This window comes from Microtus pennsylvanicus, chromosome 3, assembly GCF_037038515.1.
Source record: "Microtus pennsylvanicus isolate mMicPen1 chromosome 3, mMicPen1.hap1, whole genome shotgun sequence".
In the NCBI taxonomy this organism is placed as follows: domain Eukaryota; kingdom Metazoa; phylum Chordata; class Mammalia; order Rodentia; family Cricetidae; genus Microtus; species Microtus pennsylvanicus.
The window spans coordinates 109,561,865-109,587,345 of NC_134581.1; the positions used below are offsets into that span (position 1 = coordinate 109,561,865).

At 43.1% G+C, this 25,481-nt stretch overlaps 1 protein-coding gene across 1 annotated transcript in view; it reads left to right on the plus strand.

Moving 5' to 3' along the window:
• Window positions 1–25,481, plus strand: part of Arhgap42 (Rho GTPase activating protein 42) — a 216,040-nt gene that overhangs the window by 104,804 nt on the left and 85,755 nt on the right. Inside the window, exon 4 of the mRNA XM_075966834.1 lies at window positions 18,930–19,001. Within this exon, the coding sequence (XP_075822949.1) occupies window positions 18,930–19,001 (72 nt within the window). The remainder of the gene's footprint in view (window positions 1–18,929; window positions 19,002–25,481) is intronic.

Consider the following 25,481-nt stretch of genomic DNA (forward strand, 5'->3'; position numbering starts at 1 on the left):
TTCAAAATACTAGAAATGATGATTGGGCAAGGGAAATAGGAGACCAGTCATACTTGGAAAAAAATGTGTCCTAGCTTTATAAAGTGTGTGCAAATTATATTGGTTGGAATTTTCAATGTTTGGCTTTGGGACTGTAGCTGCTGTAATGGAGTTCTTTTTCCATGGTATTCTTTCTAACCATGGGAATTTGGCACACGATCAAAGCACGTGAAACCTGGGTTTCCATGTGTGTGTATGGAGGCCAGTATCACTTTCCACAGCAGTTACGAGGATGAGCCAAGTTGTGGACTTGGTTGCCCAATCTCCCATCCTCAGGCTCTTAAGAGCATCCTCATCACAAAAATAGCAAACAGGGATGCTATTACACTGTGTGTTTCAGAGGTCCTGAAAGAATCAAGAGTGTTCAAGAAGAACACAGAAAACTAGACTGGGAATGGTGATTAATGGCCCCTAGGGAAGGGGGAGTCATTTTTCTCAGGGGTGTAGCCGCTGGTAAGTGACCCTACTCTTACAATTGACCCTAATTAAACTCAAGAATAGAAACCTAAAAGAAAAAAAAAGAGACATGAAAGTAGATGGAGGACTTGTTGTAATGACAAAAGGGTCACTGGGAAGTTGGAAGGAGGGAAGCGGGTAGTGGGTGTGTGTGTGACTAAGATGCAAATTTCTCATAAACATGTATGGAGTTGTCAATAGTAAATACAAAAGTTAGCTTGAAAGCGAGGCTGAGGATCTAGCTCAGATAGTAGACCTGTTGCTATGCAAACACAAACTTCTGCATGTGACCTGAGTCCCTAACAAAAATGAACAAAATAATGGAAGCTGAGGATCTAAGCCACAAGAATTGAATTATAAGAATTCTTTTCTTATTAATTAAATTTTTATTTATTTTCATCCCATCAGTAGTTTTCCCTCGCCTTCTTTCCTGCCCTCTCTCTGTCCACCTTCCATACGCTCCTACTCCATTTGGGAATCATGTTGAAGAGAGGGAGGAAGAATTCTTAACACTTCAGGGTATTAGACTAAAGAAAACAGCATTGTTTTCTTGCTGCTTGCTATTGGTAAAGAAAATGTCAGCTAACACACTCTGCATATGTGACTCCTGGCGGTTCCACCCCAACCTGTGTGCAAGGAAGCCCAGAGCCACACCAGTGCTGCTGTAATGGAAGGTCCTGTTTCTGCTGCTTTGGCTCCTCTTGCTTGGGGTGAATAGTGGGGAATTCCTGCCCCTACTCTCCTGGTGCCAGGACATGATTGACTTGGATGTACTCTCCTGCTTTTTCTGGTACCCTGGGAGAGGAGGTATTGATGCATTCCCAGCTTAAACACTCCCAATATTAATGGCTAACGTACAGTGAGAGCTAATTTGAGCTGACGGCAAATATATGACTTCAGTGGGAAAATATATTCTGTTCTTCAAGCACCCTCACCGACTTAGCTAGAAGTGGACATGGACATGTCCCCAGGGACAACATTCACTTTTCCTGTGGGATGAAGCAGGCCATTTGACTCAAGCCATAGTGGACTTGGTGGGGGATTGGTCTCTAGTACTCCTTGGGTTCATTTCTCCTGTGTAGCATGCAGGATTTAGCAGCTGGTTCACTATCAGGGTGACTGGGCTGTCTAGAAACAGAGGACCTAATAGTTTTCAGTCTTAGGGAGTTGAGATGCTTTATTAGAGAGTGATACTTATCGGTCCAGCTTATCATGTGCTCTCCAGTATTTGAACAGGCACTGGCCTGTCACCTCAGCAACAGACACGGAGGCTGAGGTTGGAGTTCAAGCCTCCCTGGCCCACACCGTAACTGCAAGGTCAGTTTGGACAACTTAGAAAGACCATTTTAAAAAGGACAAGGGGCTGGGGGATAGAATTCAGTTGTTATAGAGATTGTCTAGCATGCACACAACCCTGGGTTTCATCCCTAGTACTGCATAAGCCAGGTGTAATGGGAATGTCTACAGTCTCAGCACTAAGGAAAGCAGTCAAGGTTGGAGGATCAGAAGTTCAAAGTCATCCTCAACTCCATAGTGAATTCAAAGTCGGTGGGGGATTCCTCAGATACTGTTTCCAACAGCACAAAATATAAAAATTAAAAATAAAAACAGAGCTAGAGATGTACAGTTCACCAAGCATGCCACAGAAGTGTGCGTGTACGTGCACGTGCGGACACACACACACCCAAAAATGGATATGGAAGTATTCTAGTTTTCTAATGCTGTAGCAAACTGACCCAAATAGTTCAACTATTTGCTCTGCTTATTACTGTCATTTGTGTTGGTCTGAGCCGGCACAGTCCATGGTTGTCATGGTTGTCAGGGGAGGTGGCTCGTCAGACTCATGCACTTGCCTTTGCTTGATACTAGAGAGGCTCAAACAATAGTTGTCCTTGGCTGCTTTGGATGCTTTCCTGTATGACTGACCTAGGTATGGGAGCAGTGTTAGTGGGTTTACAGACTTTTAAGACAGGTTCATTGACTGTCATTAGGGAATTGTGACAGTTTCTAGTGCATGTAGCATGCTTGGGGCTCATAATAAACCTTGTTTAGAAAACTGCACATCATATTAACATTTAAGGGTTGGCAGGTCAGTGTCTTCTGTGTGATAGACCCTGATAGTATTTTACATGCATAATCTCCTATTTATAACCTTGTGAAATCATCTGTCATTATTAATATTAATAATGAATTGATAATAATTAATATTCTTGTCTTTGCCACAGTATTTTCTTTCATGTGGACCCAAACTTAGTCTGTGTTCCTTTGATTTGTGTGGTAATGCCAAGCTCTGGGTCTCAGGACATGAGTCTAGGCTGACTGAGTCAACTGCAGAAGTTCCCCATACCCAAGAGAGCATATGCTGTCCTTCAAAGTCACATGAGGGATGGAGAGCAGAGTAAAATGGCACAGTGGGGTTGCCTTCTAATGGTGAAGGTTCCAGACTCACAACATAAAACGGCAACTTTAAGAGGCAACATCAGTAGCATTAGGAAGTGGCAAAAGCTCAGAAAAATTGTAGTCAAAGAAACCACAATAGAAAACAGTAAATGCTATGACCAAGATAGCAACAAAGTGATGGGTGAAGGTAATTAGACTAAGGAGGCAGAACCCAGAGCCAATGGGCCACCCTCTGCTTTGAACATGGAGCTTCTGAGTCCTTTCGTGTGGGCGTGAGATACGGTCTCACATAGCCCTGGTTGGCCTCAGACTCGCTTTATAGCAGAGGATGACCTTGAATTTCTGGTTCTTCTACCTCTGTGACTTGAATGAAGGGATTGCAGTTATGTATCATCACAACTGGTGTTCGGGGTGCTGGAGATCAACACCTGACTCTGGATTACACACCAGCCTTGGTCACCAGTGCTTAGCATTCTAAAGTTCAACAAACCACATTGGCTTTACCTTACCCAATCACACTTCATACCAAGTTGCACATTTTCATGTTAAATCAGATTTCTCAGCTAGTAGGGTCATCTTTACCTCTTTATCTTTTAAACATTTGGGGGATATAAATGTGAAGAATCAGCCTCTGAATGAGCTCCCTCCTCTTCCATGGTGTGTAGCTTGATATACCTAAGGCACTACTGGCATTGCCATTTGTCACTGAGCTGCACAGCAATTTAGAAACATTTTCACCATTTTATAGTCTGTATATAGATGCCCACAGTTATAGGCAGACCCTGCGTTTCTGTAATTTCATCCAAATTGAATTTCTTTGTGAATTTGTAGTATAAGATGTTCATTTCTGAGTTTTGCTGTGGTTGATGGTATTTAGTTTTCTTAAATATGGTTTGCATTTTAAATTTTATTTAGTGTATGGGGGGCATATGGATGCGTTGGCAGGCGTGCCATTGCCTCAGTATGTAGATGAGCGGGCATGTGTGCTGTAGCTTCAGTATGTGGATGAGCGGGCATGTGTGCTGTAGCTTCAGTATGTAGATGAGCGGGCATGCGTGCTGTAGCTTCAGTATGTAGATGAGCGGGCATGCGTGCCATCGCCTCAGTATGTAGATGAGCGGGCATGTGTGCTGTAGCTTCAGTATGTGGATGAGCGGGCATGCGTGCCATAGGCTCAGGAGGAGGTCAGAGAACAACCTGTAAGAGCGGATTCTCCTTCCCACCTTGTGAATCCTGGGACTGGAATTCAGTTTCTCAGGCTTTGGGGTGTCTTTACTGGCTGATCCAGCTCATTAGTTTCCATTTTAACCGTTTTCAAGATCACATCTGCTTTTGTGGCTAAGCTGATTTCATAGATTTGAACTGATTTGAGTAAAATAATCAGGCAAATTGAAAGTGTCTGGAAGCAAACAGTTGCTGTGTCAATCACAAGCGTGGTCTATGCCTAATTATATAGAATTGAGAGTCACTTGCAGAAAGGGTACAGTTTAAACCTTTCTGACTTTATTGTCTTTTATCATCTCAGTTAAACATTTAGCATTCAGGCAGCTCTAAATAATATGCTATATATTTCTGTATACCCTCTGCATTCCCAATTAATGTAATCACTCTTGTTCTTCTCCATGAATTAAGTCAGTATTTCCCAGGACTAAATCTGATGTAAGACTTTGCAGTTGTGTTTGAACTGTTCTCAGCACATGAAACGCTGTAGTGTTCCAAGTTCTCTCTGGTCCTGTGATTATACAGTTAGCATGATTGTGAAGGCAACCCATCAACAAGATCTTGTCTTGTTAAATATTCCTGTGCTCTTTGTGTGTGTGTTTGGGTGTGTGCATGCGTGCGTGTGCGAGTATGTGTGTGTGTGTGTGTGTGTGTGTGTGTGTAGTACAGCAGACACTTTTGACCTGAAAGTTCTTTGAAACCCCCTCAGTCATATTTAGATGAAGAAAGCTTTAGACGAAACAACTGAGCCTCAGGTAGTTTTAGAAGTTTATTCAAGACTAAATGATCACCTGTTAGTACAGTTTTATCTAACTTCACAACCCAGGTCTTTGCCCTAAAACATTCCATATCCTGGCTAGTTCCCTGTGGCGATGAGTTTTTGTTATTTCAGGTGATGCCAGGTGGAAGACTGGACTATATTTTTTGGTCTGTTTAGGAAGGTGGGATTTTACCACAGTCCCAGTGTGGACTGGAAAAGGTAGGACAAGACCTCCCACCATGGACAGTGGGCCATTTGGCCACATGAAGAGACAGTTTTCAGGTCTAAAGTTGACTGTATCATGTGGATGTTGTCAGAAACATGATTGAAAGGGAGCTTGAAATTCAGAGAAAAGGTAACAAATGAATGTTGCCAGAAATCAGCATGCTGGTGTCCTGTCTATCTTCACAATTTAAATTATAGACTCGGTGTGTTGGCATGCATTTGTAACAGCAGGCCCAACAGACTGAGGTAGGACAACTCTAAGTTCAAGGGCAGCCTGGGCCCCAGAGTAGAACATTTGTTGAGGACCTGCCACTGACAAAGGAAAAGATATACAACTGTGCACTACACCTGTGCACTTCAACTGTGCACTGCATAATGATGTATCCTTCCCATCAGAGAGACCTCAAGAGCTGCCGCAGTTGACAGATCTACCATGTCATAGCCGTCATGTGGTTTAGCAGTGTTCATGTGCTTATAAAAATGCTATTTCAAACCTGTACTATGCTGACATTTGTGTGTGTCTGTGTGTAAATACAATCGCAACAGGTGTTCTTACCTACTGAGCTGTCTTCTCAACTGAATTACTGTTTTTAAAAGATGGTCTCATGTAGCCCAGGCTGACTTCAGACTCATCATGTACCTAAGGATGCCTTTGTGACTTTTCCCTTTTTTAAAAAAATATTTGTTTATTTTTATTTTATGTTTATGAATGTTTGTCTGTATGTATGTCTATGCTCCATGTGTATACCCGGTGCCTGCAGAGGCCAGAAGATGGCATCAGATTTCCTGGAACTGGAATTATAGATTTTTGTGGCCCCCATGTAGGTTCTGGGAACTGAACCGGGGTCATCTGCAAGAGCAGCCAGTACACTTGGCCGTTGACTCATCTTTCCAGTTCAGCTTGGTGACCCTTATCAAAGGGTTAGAATGGTTTTCCAAATTTTTAACAGAGGAGATGAATATAATGTCAGACTCTCCTTGGGAACTTTCAGGTGTGTAGTGTGACACATGGCCTTCGGTTCTATAGAGCAAGACTCAGAAGTGAAAACCATGACTGGCAAACTGCCTAGTACTTACAAAGGAAGTATCTTAGTGCTCCAAAGAAGGCAAGGACTTCTGAAAGAAACCTGTTTAAATGATTCATTGAATGTGTCCAGGGAGGAATCTAAGAGAGCTAAATGATGTGTTGCCCCCCTCCCCTGGTTCTTCGCCTTGCTGACCTCAGCTTCCTAGCTCTAATCTTGTCAGTAACTCAGCTATTGTGGGAGGAGGTTTCAAAGAGATTTTCAGATTGTGCAGTTCGAAAATATTACTCTATTTCTAAGGTATTTCCTCTCATGAATCTTTCAAGAGACCAATTCTTACTTTTGGGTATTAATAACAGTAGGGCCTTCATAGCCTGGGAGCAGAGCATAAAACCTCTCATGATCATTGTAAACCGGAGGATTAATACAAGTATCTTTTTGACCTGTAGGTCAATACATAACAAGCAAGGAAGGAAAACTGTGCCAAGACCCACCTACATCTTTCTCAAACATATACTGTACTTGGAATGGGATGGGGAAGAAAAAGAAAGAATTAAGTTACTTTAAACAGAGTAGCCAACGCATTCGTTTTAGAGATTGTGATATTTTTGTGATAGAACTCTGTGAAATTCGTCTCTGAATTCTTCAATTGCTTCTCAATCACACAGAAAGTGATTAACATTGTCCTGAAATCGCATTAGTTGCTAATGGGAAACACGGAGTCAAGCACTCACGTCAACTCCCCTAGGAAGAAGGTGTTGCTTTCACGAAGAGTCCGTTGTTCATGCTGCGCAATCTCATGGTCTTGGCGTCTGTTACTCTCATTCCAGAAGGGACACTATGAGCTATCATGAGGTCATTATTCCTCTTAGCTCTAGATCTGTTTCGGTTTAGTCTAACCTTGCCATGAAAGAAGTAGATTCAAAGTATAGACAGGTCATAAAGTGTTGTCTCTTGGTAGGCAGGGACCTTCATGTCTGGATAAGTGGACACTCAAGTTACTCATGACACAAAAATCCCTCTCATTCACCCAGAGAGAGTAATTGTTTTAATTTTGTCAGTCCTTCCCTGTGTGGAGTCATAGATAACGGTTACAAATAGCTGGGTCTGCTTTGTGGGAAGTTCCTGGCAACTTGCACCAAAGGGTTTTTCCATGGTTGTTTCAGTGGTTATTGCTTTTTGTTTGTGCAGGCATTGGGTTCAATTCCAGGTCAGAGGTTCCATAGTGGCCTTTTCTTCTCTCTGTAGTAATGACCTTTATAAGGCAAAAGCGGAGCTCAGCTTTACGAATAACGGCAGTGTGAACAACAAGGGGTGTCCACTATAATCCAGTTCACATCTTATGTCCTTTAACCAGCTCGCCAAATAAAATTCGACTCTGGACTGTGGTTTTCGGGGCTTTGCATGCTGTGACTGTCATGGGTACCTCTGTCGTGTGCTGCTTTCTGTGCATGTCCTCCAGGCTGGCCACCTGTCCACGCACTTGGCATGACAAGCATGCGTGCCCTGCTCAGGGCATTTGTCCCCGATCTTCTTTCCACTTGGGAAGCCTCCAGAGCTTTGAGTACAGCTTGAGGAGTGTGTGTGTGTGTGTGTGTGTGTGTGTGTGTGTGTGTAGTGTTACAGCTCAGGCCACAATTCTATGGTGCTTCCTCACTGAGACCTTTGCTTTCCAGCCGGCTTGTATTGTTTATTTCTTTATGTGAATCTTGAAGCTGTGTTTCAGGAAGAGAGCCAGCAACAATCTGAGAAGACTGTGGATCCTGCATCTTCTCTACCATCCCGTCAGTAGCAGCCTGATACACAGGAAGGGAGACAGCTATGGTCAACCATTCTAAACTCTCAGAGAGTCTCATGTTGACCCCCTGGTTAGTTGATCAGTCTTGTCTCTGAGGTACCCAGCCTTGGTGTTTTTCTCCTTAGTGTCCCCTCTGTGCACCACAGGGCCATGAAGGCATCCTTCCTTCTTGTCCTGCATCTAGATACTGCTGTTTTGACTTCACCATCTCCTCCCCCAGCCCAGGTCAGAAGCAAGAGGTTGAGCCCCACGTTTCATTCCTCTGATCTTTACTTCCCAGGCTAAAGTAGCAGCATCTTGTCATCTTTCCATTTTGTTTTCTTTCTGGTGCCTGTCTTTATTTTCTATCACTTTAAGCTTTTTCACATTTGACTATCTTCCTGAGCTTTAATATACACACTGCATGAGAGGAAGGACATTGTCCTTGAGAATTTTTGCTTACAATAGCTGATTGACATTTATTAATTCAGGAATTGGTGGTTGAGACTTTGTAAGCTAAAGTCACAAATACATTGACTTTGGTTTACCACACTTAATTTATAATTAACTGAATCTCGCCTGGAAGGTTATGACGTGTAGTTTACGTGTTCTTCTGATTGCACAGTAACCTTCGGATTTTATATCATTCGCCATCTTACTAACTGATGGAGGAAAGTGCAGCCCACTGTGGCCAGTACATTCTTAGGGAGGTAACTAAAGAAGGTAGCTAAGGTGAGCTGGCGGCAAGCCAGAATATGAGCCAGCAAGGAGGCAGTGTTCACTGTGGTTCCTACTGTGGTCTCTTGGCTGTGAGAGACCTACCTGATTTTAGGTAACCCTGCATGGAATAGTAAGTGGCCTTGCCTTGAGTCCCAGCCCTCCCTCAGCGACAGACTGAAATCTGGAAGTGTAAGGTGAAATAAGCACACGATTTCTCTAAGTCGCTTTTTGTCAGAGTTGTTCACAGCAACAGAATGAAACCAGGGCATTCTTGGTATGAAGCCATCTTCCCTGTTACAAGGGCGATTGTCTTTCCGAACACTAACTCAAAGTGGACTGGCAGCAAACCAGCAGATACCAGGCAAGCTGCATGTTCCAGGGCAAGGATCAGGACCTTCACAAAGATGCCATTGTCGTGGTGAGGGTTTAAAGGCAAACTCGATGCCTCCCTCATTGCAGGTGGATAGGCTGTAGGTTCCCAAAGGATGTCCTTGTGAGGGGCTTCAGTGAAGAGACAGGATGTTAAAGTCCTGCCTAGTTTAATAAGCGCACTAGAATAAAGGCAAAACGAGGCATGAGAGCCCAAACTTGGGCCCGTTGGAGTTGCTGAACAAGTAAACAAACTCTGTCAACTTTTCGATTCAGCCTCTGTTGATATGGTCCCGTAAGAACGAGGGTAGACTCTTCCCTCGGCCTCTGTTGATATGGTCCCGTAAGAACGAGGGTAGACTCTTCCCTCGGCCTCTGTTGATATGGTCCCGTAAGAACGAGGGTAGACTCTTCCCTCGGCCTCTGTCGATATGGTCCCATAAGAACGAGGGTAGACTCTTCTCTTGGCCTCTGTTGATATGGTCCCGTAAGAATGAGGGTAGACTCTTCCCTCGGCCTCTGTTGATATGGTCCCGTAAGAACGAGGGTAGACTCTTCCCTCGGCCTCTGTTGATATGGTCCCTCAAGAACGAGGGTAGACTCTTCCCTCGGCCTCTGTTGATATGGTCCCGTAGGAACGTGGGTAGACTCTTCCCTGACTGGAAAGCATAAGGCTGACAAGAAGCTGTGTTTTTCATGACTCATTCTTCCAAGATCGTTTACATGCCTAATTGAGTTACTGGCACAGGGTAGCAAGGCATCGTCCGACGATAAGCATGCCATTGCTTATTCAGCCCCAATAAATGTCTAGGGTCAGGTTATTCTGCCAGAGAGCATTTAGTTTGCCTGATCTCCCTGCCCCATTCCGGCTGCTTACTCAAAATCCAGTTCTGAATGGCAACAAGAACTGAAAAAGAAGCAATACATTCTAGAAGGTAATGCTAATAGATCATGACTTTGACCACCCCAGTAGAAAGTGATCAACATTCATTATTGGCCAGGGAAATTTCCCCCCAAAGTCTCAAAGGGAATCCATATAATTAGGCTTTATTCTTTTTAATGGTTCGTAAAAAAAATCCTGTACTCACTCAGTATGTACATACATGAGATACACTTTGAGGCTGAAGCTAGTATTTGAGTATGAAAATGCTATTAGCCTGCACAAAGGTGGACCCAAAACTAGGCATAGTCTTATTTAATCTAATAGGGGGTAGCTCAGCCGGTGGAGTACATCTTGGCACACAAAACACCCTTTTTGTCAGTTCCAAACTCTGTATAAGCCAGGTGTGGTGACAAAAGCCAGCAATTTTAACCCAGGAAAGGAAGGGAAATCCGAAGTTCAAGGTTAGTCTTAGTTACTGAGCTAGGTGAAGGGCATCCTGGGCTCCTCACTCCATGAGATCATGTCTCAAAATAACTACATTCCCTGTCTACTGCTTAAGAAAAAAAGTGGGAAGCACACGTGTGTGACTGGAGAATTGACAGGTCCACAGCCTTCTTCCAGAGCAGTGAGCTGGTTCATATCATCTGGCAATCTCAAGAAATCCCTGAAGACTTAAACCAGAAACATTAAGGATAGATCAGGAGATGACACAGGCTGGAGCTTCTGGGGTGAGAAACTTTTTAGATTGATGGGAATGGGGCACGTGGACCTGGGAAGGAAAGAAAGGTCACTGTGAACTAGGCCCTATGGGTCATGTGTCCGTTCTACTTTGGGTGAGAGACAACTTGCTGTGTGTCAGAAGATGGAGAAGTTACAAGGCCTAGGACCAGCTCCTTCACCGAGGACCTTTGGATGTTGACCTAAGAGTTGATCAAAGCTGGGAACCAATGAATCTCCTTGTTTAGATACCACTGTGATCTCTGTGGGAAATCAAGTACAGACAGAGGGTATGTGTGTGAAAGTTCATAGTGGAGATGCAGAAGGATGCTGCTGCAATCCCACAGACATCATACAATGGGATGCATGTAATTCCACAGACATATAATGGGATGCATGTAATCCCACAGACATATAATGGGATGCATGTAATCCCACAGACATGTAATGAGATGCATGTAATCCCACAGACATGTAATGGGATGCATGTAATCCCACAGACATGTAACGGGATGCATGTATTCCCACAGACATATAATGGGATGCATGTAATCCCACAGACATGTAATGAGATGCATGTGTGTCAAAGGAGATGTGTTGGAAGGAGAGGCCAGGCCATAGGCTTGGGTGTCTGGACAGGTTGTTGGTTCTCTAGCCTTCACTAGGTGGTGTCTGAAGTTGTTGTTGTTTTCAAGACAGGTGTTGTCTGTGTGGTCTTGGCTGTCTCAGAACTCACTCTCTAGACCAGCCTGGACCCGAACTCACAGAGATCCACCTGCCTCTGCCTCCTGAGTACTGCAGTTAAAGGCGTGCGCCACCACCACCTGGCTCCTGGAGGGGAACCTTGAGCATCAGTTTAACTAGCACTGATCTGAAAGTGATTCAGACTGGAGGTGAAGACCAAAAGAGGTGAGAAGTTAATGGTGTGGTAGTAACTGGCTGTGTTTTCTCTTGGGGTCTGCAGATAAGGAAAGGGAGTGTTGTTTTTCTGTTGCCTGCCATTCTTGTGAAGAGGCTCTGTGTTGTATTGGTGAATCACTTAGACTTCTCATGCAGAAGGGGCTGAAGGAATTTTCTCATTGAATTGGGCAAAAAAAAAAAAGGATTTGGACAGCTGTCGAGAGTGGAAAACTGGCAGGTAGTTTATGGGTAGATCTGGATTTTAAGAAGACCAGGGACAAGGGTTACAACACATGGAACTTATTTATGAGGTAATCCTCAGCTTTGACTGAGAGCCTGGGCTCGAATGCCTGGGAAAGTTGAAAGAAAAAAAAATCTTGCAAGATAAATCCTATCGTTTGCAGATTTGCTGGGCTTGGGTAACTCCTGTTGCTGAGGGATTTCTGCCCCTCTCTATGAGAGAGATGGACTCATTTGATGACTTATCCCTGTTTTCATTTTTTAACAACATAGAAATTCAATCAGTTTGCTGATTTAATTAAGGAATTGTTTATTTAGAAAGATTATTTTCTCTTCCCCATGGCTTCAAGAGATGTTTAAAATGCCTCAAAGCAGACACTGCAGGGGTAGTTTATAGCACAGCCATGTTCTGCACATGCATACATGTGTGCTTGGGCACTTGCTTTCGGCGTCTGCTGTGATGTCTGGTGCTGTAGTCTTTATAAAGTTCTAATTATGAAGTTTCCTGTGTTTACATCAAGAGAGCTTGTGACATGGAAGTGTTCTTTCAGGGAGACTGAACCAAGAATGGGCTGTATTCTTATGGTTGTTTTTAATGGGTACCCCCTTATTCCCTAATTTCCCAAACTTTAATTGGTACAGTTGCCTATGGGAAACACTTCTCCTTGAAATGAATCACTGTTTAGAGGTTTCCTTAACCTCCCTGGAGCCATACAGATTCTTACCCCACTGATATTTTATTGCAACTGCTCCATAATCCAAGAAAATCATTATTATTCCACTCAGCTTGACTTTTTTCATATATATAAACATGGCTTCAGCGCTGCATGAACCTGTATTTTGGAATGTATTTAGCAGGACATAACTTTCAAAATGATTTATGACTGGGGATAAAACATGTATTTCAAAGTTGAAAAATTCTGACAGCAATATGTAAGCTCACTAATCAAGTTCCATGGCTCTTTTTTTAATTGTTACTATTATTAAATATTATGGTTTGGGGTAAACTGAGCCTTCATGTAATGACACTGGGGAGCAGAATTTGTTTTTGGCCCTGTAGCAAATTCTTTATTCCAAGAAGTGTTCTAGCATACATTGCTAGGATGGTTAGCTGTTTAGAGTCCAACCCAGACTGACTTCAAACTCTGGCTTTGCTGCTTAGGAGGTATTAGTGACCTTAGGTAAATTATTTTATTTCCTTGGTTTTCAGCACTCTTACACGTGAGATGGGGATAATAGTTGTACCTCTCCCATCCCATAAAAAGCTCAGGATGCTGCTGCCTGGACACTCTAGAATACTGTTGCAGTTCTCCCGGAGAGACCAGCTTGTTCAGGGTTCCCTTTATGCTTTCCAGCCAGATGCTCTGGAATTGTCCTATCAACATATTGTTTCCCATCCTAAGATTGGTTATTTTCTCAAGAAGTGATTATTTGGCTCCAGGCAGAAGTGTGCTAGACAAAGTTAAGCCTTGCTACAGAGGCACACGTGTATAATACCTATATGCATGTGATAAGCGTGATGGCTGGTTGCCACAGGGTAGCCCTTGCTGGTTGCCACAGTGTAGCCCTTGCTGGTTGCCACAGGGTAGCCCTTGCTGGTTGCCACAGTGTAGCCTTTGTTGATTGCCACAGTGTAGCGCAGGCGCAAAGGTTGAGCACAGAGTTTGTCCTGGCACATCCCAGCCTGACAGAGCTCCCAGAACTTCCTGCTCTCTCCCTTGGCAGGTGGTCTCTGTTTTCCTTTTCATGCTGCTCTGTCCCGCTGATTCCCATGTTCTTGGTGCACATCTCTACGCTGACATCCTGCATCCCTCAGACTGCAATAAATAGCCGAGAAATCTCCCAAACGGTAGGATTGTGTTCATCTTTCTTGAGGTTTAAGCCATTTGAGTGACTCAAATGCTCTACAGCTGTGATTAAAATATGCTAACTCCTAACTACTAGGATGTAATTGCTGCCACAACACTTTGACTCTAAGGTTTAATTGGTCTATTTTCTTTCTTCCTGCTTGCTTATGGAGACTGTCAGAAACTTATTCAAACTAATAACTTAGCAGCTTCAATCAAACGAGCAATTGTATGCCAAGGGCATTCTTTGTGATGGTTAGAAGGAAGGGCACAGCAAATTACCAGGAGAAATAGCATTCGGGTGCACTGCTGCTAGCTAAAGGTTTTTGAGCATACTGAATTATAGAAATTCACTTATTTGTTGAAACTTTCTCCTCCTGTCCTCATATATAAAGCCATTTTCTTTGAACTAAGTTAGTGTACAAAACACACACACAAACACAGAGAAATATGCTGGAGGCTACAGTGAGCTCATCTCAGGGTACATCGTACTTCTGGGGTATGTGGTCCAGAGATGGGTGGAGATCCGTCTTTTAGGAGCCTGGGGTGTTGATATACCCATGCTAACTGTTAGGATTATCATTGGCCACTTCATGTAGTGTTAATAAGCAAGCAACAACACTGGAGTCTAATAGGGGCACCACCAGAGGCACGCAGGCCCAATAGTTCCCGGAATGTCAAGTACTGAACAGAGTCACCTTACCAATAGCTACAAAGAGCCCTTTTCCTGGGCAGGGCAGGAGTGGCCATTCAGTCTGCTGAAAAAAATCACAGAGATCACAACATCTCTTATCTCTTTGCCTTGAGAATGTGAGTTCTGAATGGTGTGCACAAAGCCCCTTTGGGATGGCCTTTGAGTTCACACCATCTTTTTAAAGTCTGTGAAAATCCTAAGTGCATACTCTGTTCAAAATTGGAGGAAAGTATCAAAGTAGACACAGTTACAGATGGTCAGACTAATTATTGTCAGTAGGCTTTACAGCGCCAATTCGAATTTGAACTCTCTTGTGTCTTGTTATTTCTAGCTGGAAAGCAACCCAGCTTTTTTTTTTTCTCGGATTCCTTTAAAGTTCCATTGTTTTTAATTTATACACTAAGAGACAGTCACCAGGCCAATGACAGAGCAGACCCAGGGTAGGAGAGGATCCCGCCCCCCCCTCCATGCTGCAGCTGCAGGTGCTGGAGTTACAGGTTCATGGAACAAGTTTCCTCAGTGCTTCTGGGCTTTAAGAGCCCATTTGCTCTGGCACTGGCTCTTGTGCTGCCCACTTTGGCCTCACCGTCATGCTCTTGTCTGAACCTCCTAAGCGCTGGGACTATGGACACGCAATGCTGCATCTGTCTCAAGAATATTCGGTGCTTAACCTCCCCCTAGGGATTGAACTCACTGGAAAACAGCAGCATCAGAAGTTCAAAGAAGTACTTTTGGGTTGAAATATCTCAACACTCATAGCATTTCATCTGGTATAGCCTAGAGTTAAGATAATCAAATCAGAATAATCGAACATCTGTGATCTACATTCTTCTGTTGATTCTTTCATGGTTGAATTATTCTTTTCTTTCTTCACCATATGAGGACAGATGATTTTACTGAGGAGGAGCAAGCTACAATTAGACTCATGTTCTTTAGGGGAAGCCGTATACCCTAGAAGCAGAGAATTGTGGCCATTTGCCCCTGGCGACTGTTCTTGTGCAGTTATGAAGGCTGCCGTTAAAGATGTGCTTGTGAGAGGCTCCTCTTCCATTTGAATCACAGTGGTAGAATCTTCTATTCTTTTAAGAAGTGGCATGGGTGTAAACACACCCCATTTGATCAGCATGGCAAAGTGAATTTACTAGGAAGCAGTTAATGATTCATAAATCTTAACAAACTTATGATAGACACTTATGTAAAGATTGAATTTCTGTAAATAAGCTATGAAATAAAGTCCTGTCGTCATCTTCATTGCCTGCTTTGAGTAACGTGTTCGATGTTGCACAGTTTCAAGGTGTAGGCTGAGAACGAAGTTCACATAGGACCTGGAGCTGGAGTCTGAGTGTGACCTTGCTTATCTTTTGAGAAAGGGTGGATTTATGGGTATGGTTCTCCAAGCGTTCATTTCTTTTCCCAATATATTCTTACAAGAAATGAGTATCGTTACTAGTAAAAATAGATTTAAATGAAAAACATTATTAATTTAAGTCAGAGTTGATTCTGAGCAGGATGTCAGGAGTTACAGTGAACACTGGCCTGAACTGGAGAGTCAGTATTCAAGTACTGAAGTAACAAGTTCCACTGAAGTAGGAATTAAGTGGCTGGCTGTGCTACCCAGACAGCTTGCATAGCTTTTCTTTTGAAAGATATAGATAGGGTTTTTTTCATTGCCATTTGCTGATATTAGAAGACATAAAATAGCCAGGGATGGTGGTGCACGTCTTTAATCCCAGCACTTGGGAGACAGAGGCAATTGGATCTCTGTGAGTTCGAGGCCAACCTGAAATGCATTTCATTTTTGAGATCTGATCACTTACTATAGGTAAGTCCTGTCCATATGCTTTTCTTCCATACTGTGAATGAATTTTGATCTTTTAGTTATGGTTTAGAAGTACAATGGATTTAGTTGATGCCCTGGGAAAGGGTTGCAGTTTTTAACTGTAGAAAGTTGAGTTTAGCTGGGTGGTAGCGGTGCATGCCTTTAATCCTGGGCAGGTGGATCTCTGTGAGTTCTCGGCCAGCCTAATATACAAAGAGAGCTGTTACACAAAGAAACCCTGTTTTAAAAAACAACAAACAAACAAACAGCGACAATGAAAGGCATGGAAAAACCGAAAAGAAGAAAATAAAATGAGTGGATGCTCTAGGGGTAAGCCCTAGTGTAGACACACCTTACCAGCACTCTTTCGTGTAAGATGCCGAGGAGGAAACACTGGGAAGGATTTTGAATAAGGCAGAGGAAGGATGCTGGTTTGTCATCCCAAATGGGAGCTCTGGTGTGTTCTGTCCCAGTTGTAAATACCACTGGGAAAAGAGTCCACTATTGTTGGGGAGACTCTTTGTAGATGTCTTCAGCGTTCATTCTGCTGCGTCCTCTCAGCAGTGTGTCTGCATGCTGGGCATGGTGTCACAGGATAGTACTTCTACAGTGAGGTGTAGACACTCAGGTTTTTGTTCTAAGTGCCGTTGTCTGTTAGAGCCTCTCAGGCAGCTACTTTGACTGTCCCATAGAGCATCTTTATAGAATTGCTTCAGATCTGTGAGTGGTTTGTGTCTGTGAAAGTCTGAGGTAATAACTTCTTGTTATTGTTTAGAAAGTTACAGGATGATGACAGGCAATCAGTACAGCTAATGCTAAACTGTGGCTAGAACCAATAGCACTGCTTTTCCACCGGCTCCTGGGGGAGAGGGCAGTAAAAATGGAAGGAATCTTTAAGATTCCTTCCATTCAGTGACTCTTGTTTGGCTGACAGCTGCCTAGTAGTGAAAAACAGGAGCAGTCACTCATGTAGATGACACTTGACCGTTCAAGGGCTATAGAAAATTGGATTATGTATATGTGGAGGGAAGGAATAACAATATTTCTAGAGGCTCTTCCCTCCTAACCACATACAAACAACAGCAGCCTTCGCTGCAGAATGGTGTCTGGCAATCAGTGCTGCTGGTTATCAGAATCACCGCAAACAGCAAGAGACACAAAAGAAGTAAATTTTCACAGACCTACACCACTCACTCACTGTTTGATTTAATGTCATTTACCTCACAGTTACAAGACTCTGTAGAAATCACAATGGCAGAGTGGATTTAATAGGAAGAAGTAATGCTTTATAAACTTTAATAAACATTATAGACATAAATATAAAGATTTAATTTCTTTGAACAAGGTAAAAAAGGAAATCCTGTTATCATCTTCATTAGGCTGAGTTTGAGTAACTTGTTCAATATTGCATAGTGTCAGGGTGTAGGCTGAAAACTGACTGCGTTCACACAGGGCATGGTGTTGGAGTCTTTTATATGCTTTGCTTCTCTTTTACTGGAAATAAGTGAAGTCACCCTTAAAATATTTTGAAGTTAATTATGAGCCAATATCTATAAAGATAAAGCTAAGGTTTATGTAATAAGTAAGGATTATTAATGTCAAAATTACCAAGTTTGCTTTTTAAGACTTTAAATCCTCACAAATATTTCTCAAGATTATTAAGACTGCTTTTTCCTAACATACCCTTGCAAGGTCATATCAAATCAGATGATTCACAGATATGGGATCTCGATCCACCCGAACACTCTATACTCTGTGACCTGATTACATTTGCACTTCCAGGGTGAATTTTAGTAGACCCACCCTTCCTTCCTTCCTTCCTTCCTTCCTTCCTTCCTTCCTTCCTTCCTTCCTTCCTTCCTTCCTTCCTTCCTTCCTCCCTCCCTCCCTCCCTCCCTCCCTCCCTCCCTCCCTCCCTCTTTCCCTTCCTCCCTCCTTTCACTCTTCATCCTTCACCTCCTTTCTCCTCCTCCTCCTCCTTCTTCACAGTGGGAGATCAGATCATTCATTTTGTTACTAGAGTCTTCTTTCTTGCTTCTGAAAGTTGTGGTGTGTGTGTGTGTGTCTGTATGTGTGTGTGTGTGTGTGCACGCACGTATGCGTGCCATGTGCATATGTGTCATCCATGCACATATGTTTCAGCATAGTATCATGCTCAGGAGTCTCTGTCTCTGTTGGTTCAGTTCCTGGCACTCGCATCTTGCATGCCCTTGCAGTAGTTTTGCTCATCCACATTAGCAGAAGCTATCTGTTTTCGAGTTCAAATGACTCCCCTCTTGGAGCATGGAGATTAAGCACTCTTTGTGGAAATGAAATCAAGTACTGTTTTAGTTAGGGTGAAAATGCCAGGAGAGCCTTCAGGCGAATTCCAAGCCCAAGGAAACTTATTAAGTAGAGAAATCAAGCCTTATTTTATTTTGTACCTGTGGGACTCTCATGGCCTAGTGGCAAACGGAAGAGCTCTGCCAGTTTTAGGACGGTGCTCAAACTGGTGACATTACACCAATGTAATGAAAGGTATCTGTAATTTAATTTAATACTCAAGATGCTGTTTTCATAGGTAAAACTTAGAAGAAATATAAACATTCCATCTACAGTTTTGGTAAAATAAGTACTTATTTTGATATTGCCTACATTGTTGTTAATATCAAGTGAAATCATACAGAAAAACCACTCCATTATTAGGATAAAAAATACAATAGGAAATGTAAGATGTTTTAATAGAAATAGATCAGAGGATAAAAACTGCATTCAATAACTTGAAGGAATGAGACTGTTTTCAATATTATTGGCATGAAATTGTGCATAATTTAATATATGTGCATTTTTATTTTCAGATTCAAAATGCTAATGATGTATTAATTGCACCCCTTGAGAAATTTCGAAAAGAACAGATCGGCGCAGCTAAAGTAAGTGTGGCTTTTCCCTATGCTTCAGACATTCTCCCGATGATTAAAGGCGGCATAATATCAGATGGTAACGTTTTGAAGTTAGAATGACCTTTTAGAATATTTTATGTGTTTAAAATGTTTTTAGAGAGCTATTACAGAGCTGGAATTCTTTAAAAAATTATATTCATTTCTTCTCCTGAAGGCATAGAGAGTACGCCTGTGTGCTATGTGGGCTCCTCCTGTCCTGCGGTGTAGGGAATATACCTTTGGAAGACAGGGGGAGAATGAGAGTCTATAAGATTTAAAGAAGCATGACCTTACTGGAAATAAAATAAAAATCAGATTTACTAGGTACTGAAAAAATCCATCAGTGACTTAAAAAGAACTTTAATTTTCCTTTGTAATGTTTTTCTTGATGAAGGTTTTGTGGGGAAAGCTTTAAATATATTTGACAGAAAGCCTTTGCATTGGTAATCATTGATTATGGGCCAGCCAAATTTTCTCCGAGTCTAATTTTGAAATTGACTTGAATCTACTCCTTTAACTTTTTAATATTTGCATATTTATGCATTATTATTTATTTGTGTCTGCTCACACACATACTGTAGCATGCGGAGATCTGAGGACATCTTGCTGGAGTTGCTTCTCCTTCTACTGTGAGTCCCGGGGATTGAACTCGGGCAGTCAGCATTGCCAGCAGGTGTTTTTACACTGGAGTCTGCTCCCTTAGAGTTACATCTTCCTTACTTGTTCAGTATCATGTAAACACCTAAAATGTGAGATTTTTACCACAGAAACCACTATCTTTCACCCCACTCTTTTTTGTAAATTTTATTCTTAGACAACATTAGACGGGTGTGTGATATATTACTCTCTCTCCCTCCCACCCAGTGAACTCTTCAGCTTGCCCCCTCCTGCATTTACCCCTGGTCTTCTCTGTGTTGGGCTTTGATGTAGTCAACCAATGACAACCGTCTCTTTCCATTCCAGCAGCGGTGTTTATTCTTCTCTGGATTTCCTTTTGGTCCCCTCTCCTCCATCCCTTTTGGCTGGAATAATGCACTATCTTACTCATTGGTCTGCAAATCCCCATTTTAATCTTGTCCTGCTGGATCATGTCATTCTTTCTCTCAGGAGACCTTCAGGAGTTGTGGCTTTAACAGAATATGTAATCCTAATACTATCTTACACAAGTTGGCCCCCTGCTATATTTTACTGCAGAAACATGTGTGAGCTCGCCTTCCTCTGAATGCACCTGAGTGTCCTTATTCTTGCTCAGTTCTTTCCCTCTCCCTGGAATATTGCTTACCCTCCACCTTGAAGTCCTGGTGATGACTCCCACCATATGGTAGCGCCAGGAAGCAGACTTCCTCATTCAGGCCTTTCTGATGCTCTTTTCTCATCTTCAAGTGACATTTCCCTTTTTCCTAGGTCTGAGTAGTTCTAAGCCTAGTGTGCCATAATAAGTCATCAGTGTTTGTCTTGAATTAGAGACTTGTGCACACATCTCTGCCCATTTAAAGCAGATTTCACATAAAGTACAAACCAGAAGCCCTTCTGTTAATTAACTCAGAAAATATTTATTATTCTCATGGTTGCCTTTGTGAGAAGTCTAATATTTGATAAGATTAAGGAACTTAGCTGGAAAAGGGGAGTCGTGATTCTTACCCTGTATCCCTTACATCTTGGTGGACAACAGACACCAAAGCCACAAAAAGTGCCCTGAAGATTGAGACCCCCAGGGGAGGATGATGTGTAGGTTTCTCTGAGTGGACATCAGTGGTGTGGACCTGAAGCAAACCCGTTTCCCTGCAAGGGCTCCACTTCCATGCTGACGTCTTTGTAATTGGAGACAGAGCCTCACGAGCATCCCTTCCTAGGTCTAGCATATTTAATGTTTACCCAGATCGGCTTGCAAGAAGTAATTTCAGTTTCGCGTTGCTGCTTTCTCCCAGGAAGGCTAACATTAGCTGAGGCTGAAGAAGCAGGGACAGTAACACACACAGTTTTGTTTTCTGAACTTCTCAATCACTGCATACAGAAGAGGATATATATTATGCCGTCGTCCACTGGCTGGGATGTCAAATGTGAAGCCAGTGACGTTGTGAGCGGGAATACTTGCTTGTCTGCCATCCTAATTCTGTTTCATGTGCCTGGTGCTTTTCTTCTAAGTTGCTAAGGGATCTTCAGAAAGGGAAAAGCGAATTAAAATCCTTTGCTGGTGTGCATGGTATGCTTGTTTTCTTCTGGGGATGTGAACCAAGCATAAGTGGGGGTATTTATCTCATAAGTGGGGGTATTTATCGCACTTGTTGCTTCTCTGCCTGTTTATTTGAGGACTTCTCACTTGGCATGTAAACCTAATTGTCCAGAGGACCCTGAAACGTTTCAATCCTTCCAGTGGAATTTCTCACAAGCATTTGGAGTCAATCAACCAGCAGGAATAGGAAGACCGTGATATGGATGAACCTAGCCTCTTACACAGCAGTCAGCTAACTCTCCTCCACCCTCCCCTCAACAGGAGTGGAAAACGCTGAATCAGGCGTCTTTGGTCTCACAGTCAGATGACACTGTCCAGCTGAAGTGCATCAGAGCTCCGACCACAGACTTTTATTCTGTCATGTGCTCTGTGGAGCTTTGAGACACCTGATCCTCCAATGTGGAAAATGGGGCTCTTAGTTGTGGGAAGGAGACAGCCTGGGCCGGAGAGAGGCCTTTGAGGAGATTAACTCCGGGTGATTGAACTAAGGGACAGGAAACCGGGTCCTGCTTTTCTGAGTAGCAGGAGATTAGAAGCCTTATCTATAAACAGTTGTCATGGATGTATTTATTGGAAGGTTCCTTGTCTGATAGTATACAAAGAATTGAGTTCTACTGTAGGCCAGGCCTCTTACACATGTCAGTGGACTGCACTGAATGTCTGCTTTAATTTATCTCATCACATTGTTAGTTTAAATTCTGCAAACATGAACTAAAACAATTATTACGAGTGACAGTTGCCAGCGTGTGGATGTATCCAGAGTAGTGTTCTTATGGATCAAGCTGAGTCACAGCCTTTGGTAGCATTTTAGGAATGAAATGACTTGTGTTGTTTGTCCTTGACAGTTCTGGAAATCGCCTCCTTGCTCCCAGAGGAAGTGGAGGCAATGAATGCCATAGCGTCCCCGAATCCTCTTCCTGATCAGATCCTGACTGTGAGGGTAGACAGAATCTAGCACTTCCTCTTTTTACTTTTTCAACAGCCTCTTGCTATTACCTGTTTCTGGTTCCAGGCTGACCATGAACTCCGAAAGCCCCCTGCCTCAGCCTCTGAGGGCTGGCGTGAGAGGCATCTGCCATAGTATCTGGATGCATCTGAGTTCTTAGTCAGCAATACAGTTCAGAAAAACAGAATGGATAGCTATAAGTTGTCACACATTTTAGAAATGGAAGTGACTTTAAGGAGGCCCAGGACTCATTTCATGGAGCACCTCCATGTTGGTGCAGTGAAGATAAGAATTTTATTTCCCACACCAGCAGTGTTTTGACTCTTCCGGGCTCCCACACTGCACTTCAGAAAATTCCCTTGAGAGATACTCAGTTTTCATTACTGTTAGCAAAAGATGACTGTGACAAGTACATCCTAATTACAAAAACATCTTAGGTGTGGCCAAACCTACTCATGTCCAATCTGGCCAGATAATATGATTCCCTTGCCAGTCTCTGGGATTCCTAGCACACAGTAGGTGCTGAATACTGTTGGGCCAGCCTCTGGGATTCCCAGCACGTAGTGGGTACTAAATACTGTTGGGATAGTCTCTGGGATTCCCAGCACACAGTAGGTGCTGAATACTGTTGGGCCAGTCTCTGGGATTCCCAGCACACAGTGGGTACTGAATACTGTTGGACCAGTCTCTGTGATTCCCAGCACACAGTAGGTGCTGAATACTGTTGAGCCAGTCTCTGGAATTCCCAGAACACATTGAATACTATTGGAATGAGCCACCCAGCAGCTATGAAATAACTACACAGAAACTGTATTAATTAAATCACTGCTTGTCTCCATTAGCTTTAGCTTCTTATTGGCTAACTGTTATATCTTAGTTTAACCCATCTCCATTAATCTGTGCATCACCATGAGGTTGTGGCCTACTGGCAAAATTTCCACACGTCTGTCTCCAGCAGCGGCTCCATAGCTTCTCCCTGACTCTGCCTCCTTTCTCCCAACATTCAGCTTAATTTTCCCTACCTAGCTTTGTTCTTCCCTGTTCTTCTCTAGGCTCAAAGAAGTTCTTTATTAATCAATGGCAATCACAGCATACAGAGGGGAATCCCACATCAGATAAAAGCAAGTTGAGAAATACTGGCCATGAAGGTTGGAAGCTATTTTCATTTCTGTGAGAAATGCTTTTTAAGACATTGTTTTGCATTTTGATAAATTTTAATGGAAGTCCCGTGAACACTCTTTGATTTTAATACAGAAACAAACTGCAGTAGAAGACACTGAAAAGCTTAAATCTGCTCCTTCACGTTGGTTTCATGTTGAAGGCTGTGGGAGGATGCAGACATCCCTTTGTTCTGCCTGTAGCAGGGTATACTTCTGCTTCTCAACATCTGCTTGTTACTTTGAATGTGCCTAGCATATGCTATTTCACTTGGTAGTACTGAGAAGAGAAACCCAGGAGGAACTCAGTTACAGCCACAGAGCCTCTCTCTGAGAGCATGGCTGTGAACTGACCTATTGTCTTGTGTATGTAAGTGAGCTAAGATCATTGTGAAGAACTGTAGATGTTCTGAATGATGAAGCTTTCGCTCATCATTTGAGTTGTTTGTGTGGCGTAGTGGACAGTCTGGGACACAGGAGGAGAGTAGTCTGGAGGGAGATGGCTTATGAGTCAGAGTGTCGGTTCTGTAGATCATCTCTTACATTTTTCTTATAGTCCATGGGCCCCATAGATCCTGGTCTGGGCTGGTTTCTCATGTGCTGTTTATGGCTGCCTAGTGGAGACTCCTCCAACAGCAACATCATGGTTGAATTCTTTAGTTAGATAATAAGCCATTTAATAGCGTTTTGAATGTACCTACAATTCTCTTTATAAGTTTTTTTAAAATTTTATTTTGTTTCTAATTATATGCATAAGTGTGGGTCTGAATGTGGGTATGCACAGGTAGGTGCATGTATGCACAGAGGACAGCGAGGCCCTCTTCTCCCCGGGAGAAGGAGTTAGAGATGGTTGTGAGCCATATGGCATGATCTTTGCAAGGACAGTAAACCCTGAGCATTGCATCATTTCTGCAGCTCCTCCTGTTGTATCTTTGTCAGTTGAACACACTCCGAGTGTTTGCTTATAGTTTTAGCAATAACCATTGCCATCCTTTGTCGTAATCAGTTCAACTTTGCATGTAAGCTCACCACTCCTCATAGTCGGCATCATAGACAGAAAACTGTTAGACTTTTCAGGGCAAGACAACTGAAGAGTGGAGACGTTAGGCAAATGGGCTGAGGTGGTGTCAGATTTTAAGCAAAGATGAGGACAAGCATACGACTGTTCAGTAACACTACCATATTTGGCACATGAAAAAATATTTATCTTTTTAACACAATTCTTCAATGATTCTTTACAATTTTACATCATGCACCCCAATCCTGCTTACCTCTCAATCTCTCCATATCCTCCCCTTAGCCCTGCAGCATGGCCCTACTAAAGCCCTCTCCCAAACAACTCAATTCAAAACAAAATAAAACAGACAAAAACCCCACCTTGCTCTTCTGTTTGTCCAACACCTCTTCATCCTAGTGGCATTGTGTGCTGTGGTGTGTCACATAATATATCCTATTGTACAATCAGCCCCACCCACACATGTTAATCGCAATGAGTCACTGGTCTGGGTCAAGGCCTCTGGCACCCCATCATCACTGGTCCTCACCGAAACTCCTCTCACACATCCTACTGTTGCCCCAGTCATGGAGATCTTGTGGCTGTCGTTCCGCAGAACCAGTTCCTTCACACACTCCAGCAGGTCACAGATGCAGTAGATGTTAGAGTGGGCCAATTGGAGGGCCAGAATGTGGGTCCGGGTGGCAGCTGAGCTGGTCTATACAGCCCTTGGGTACCAACATGGCCACAAGTTGTGGCCTAGACCCTGGGCATCCATGTGCCTTTGGTGACACCATGGGCCATGGACATCAACATAGACCCTGGCTGTGAGAGACCTACAGACCCATACATGGTCCTCATTAGAACCTGGGTTCTGATATTATCAAGGCCCTGGATGGCAGCACAAGCTTCTCAAATTGGCATCACTCCAGCTACAGGCAGGATGCCTCTTGGACCCCAACTAAATTCCCTAATCTCACATAGGGGCCCCAACCCTGGGCATCTCCACAACCCCCAATGATAGCATGCACTGTAGATATCAACACAGACTCTGCCTACAGTAGGACCCACACATGGCCCCTGACTGCAGGTCAAGCTGACGTGACCATGGCCTTGGTGACAAGTCAGGCGAACCAGACTG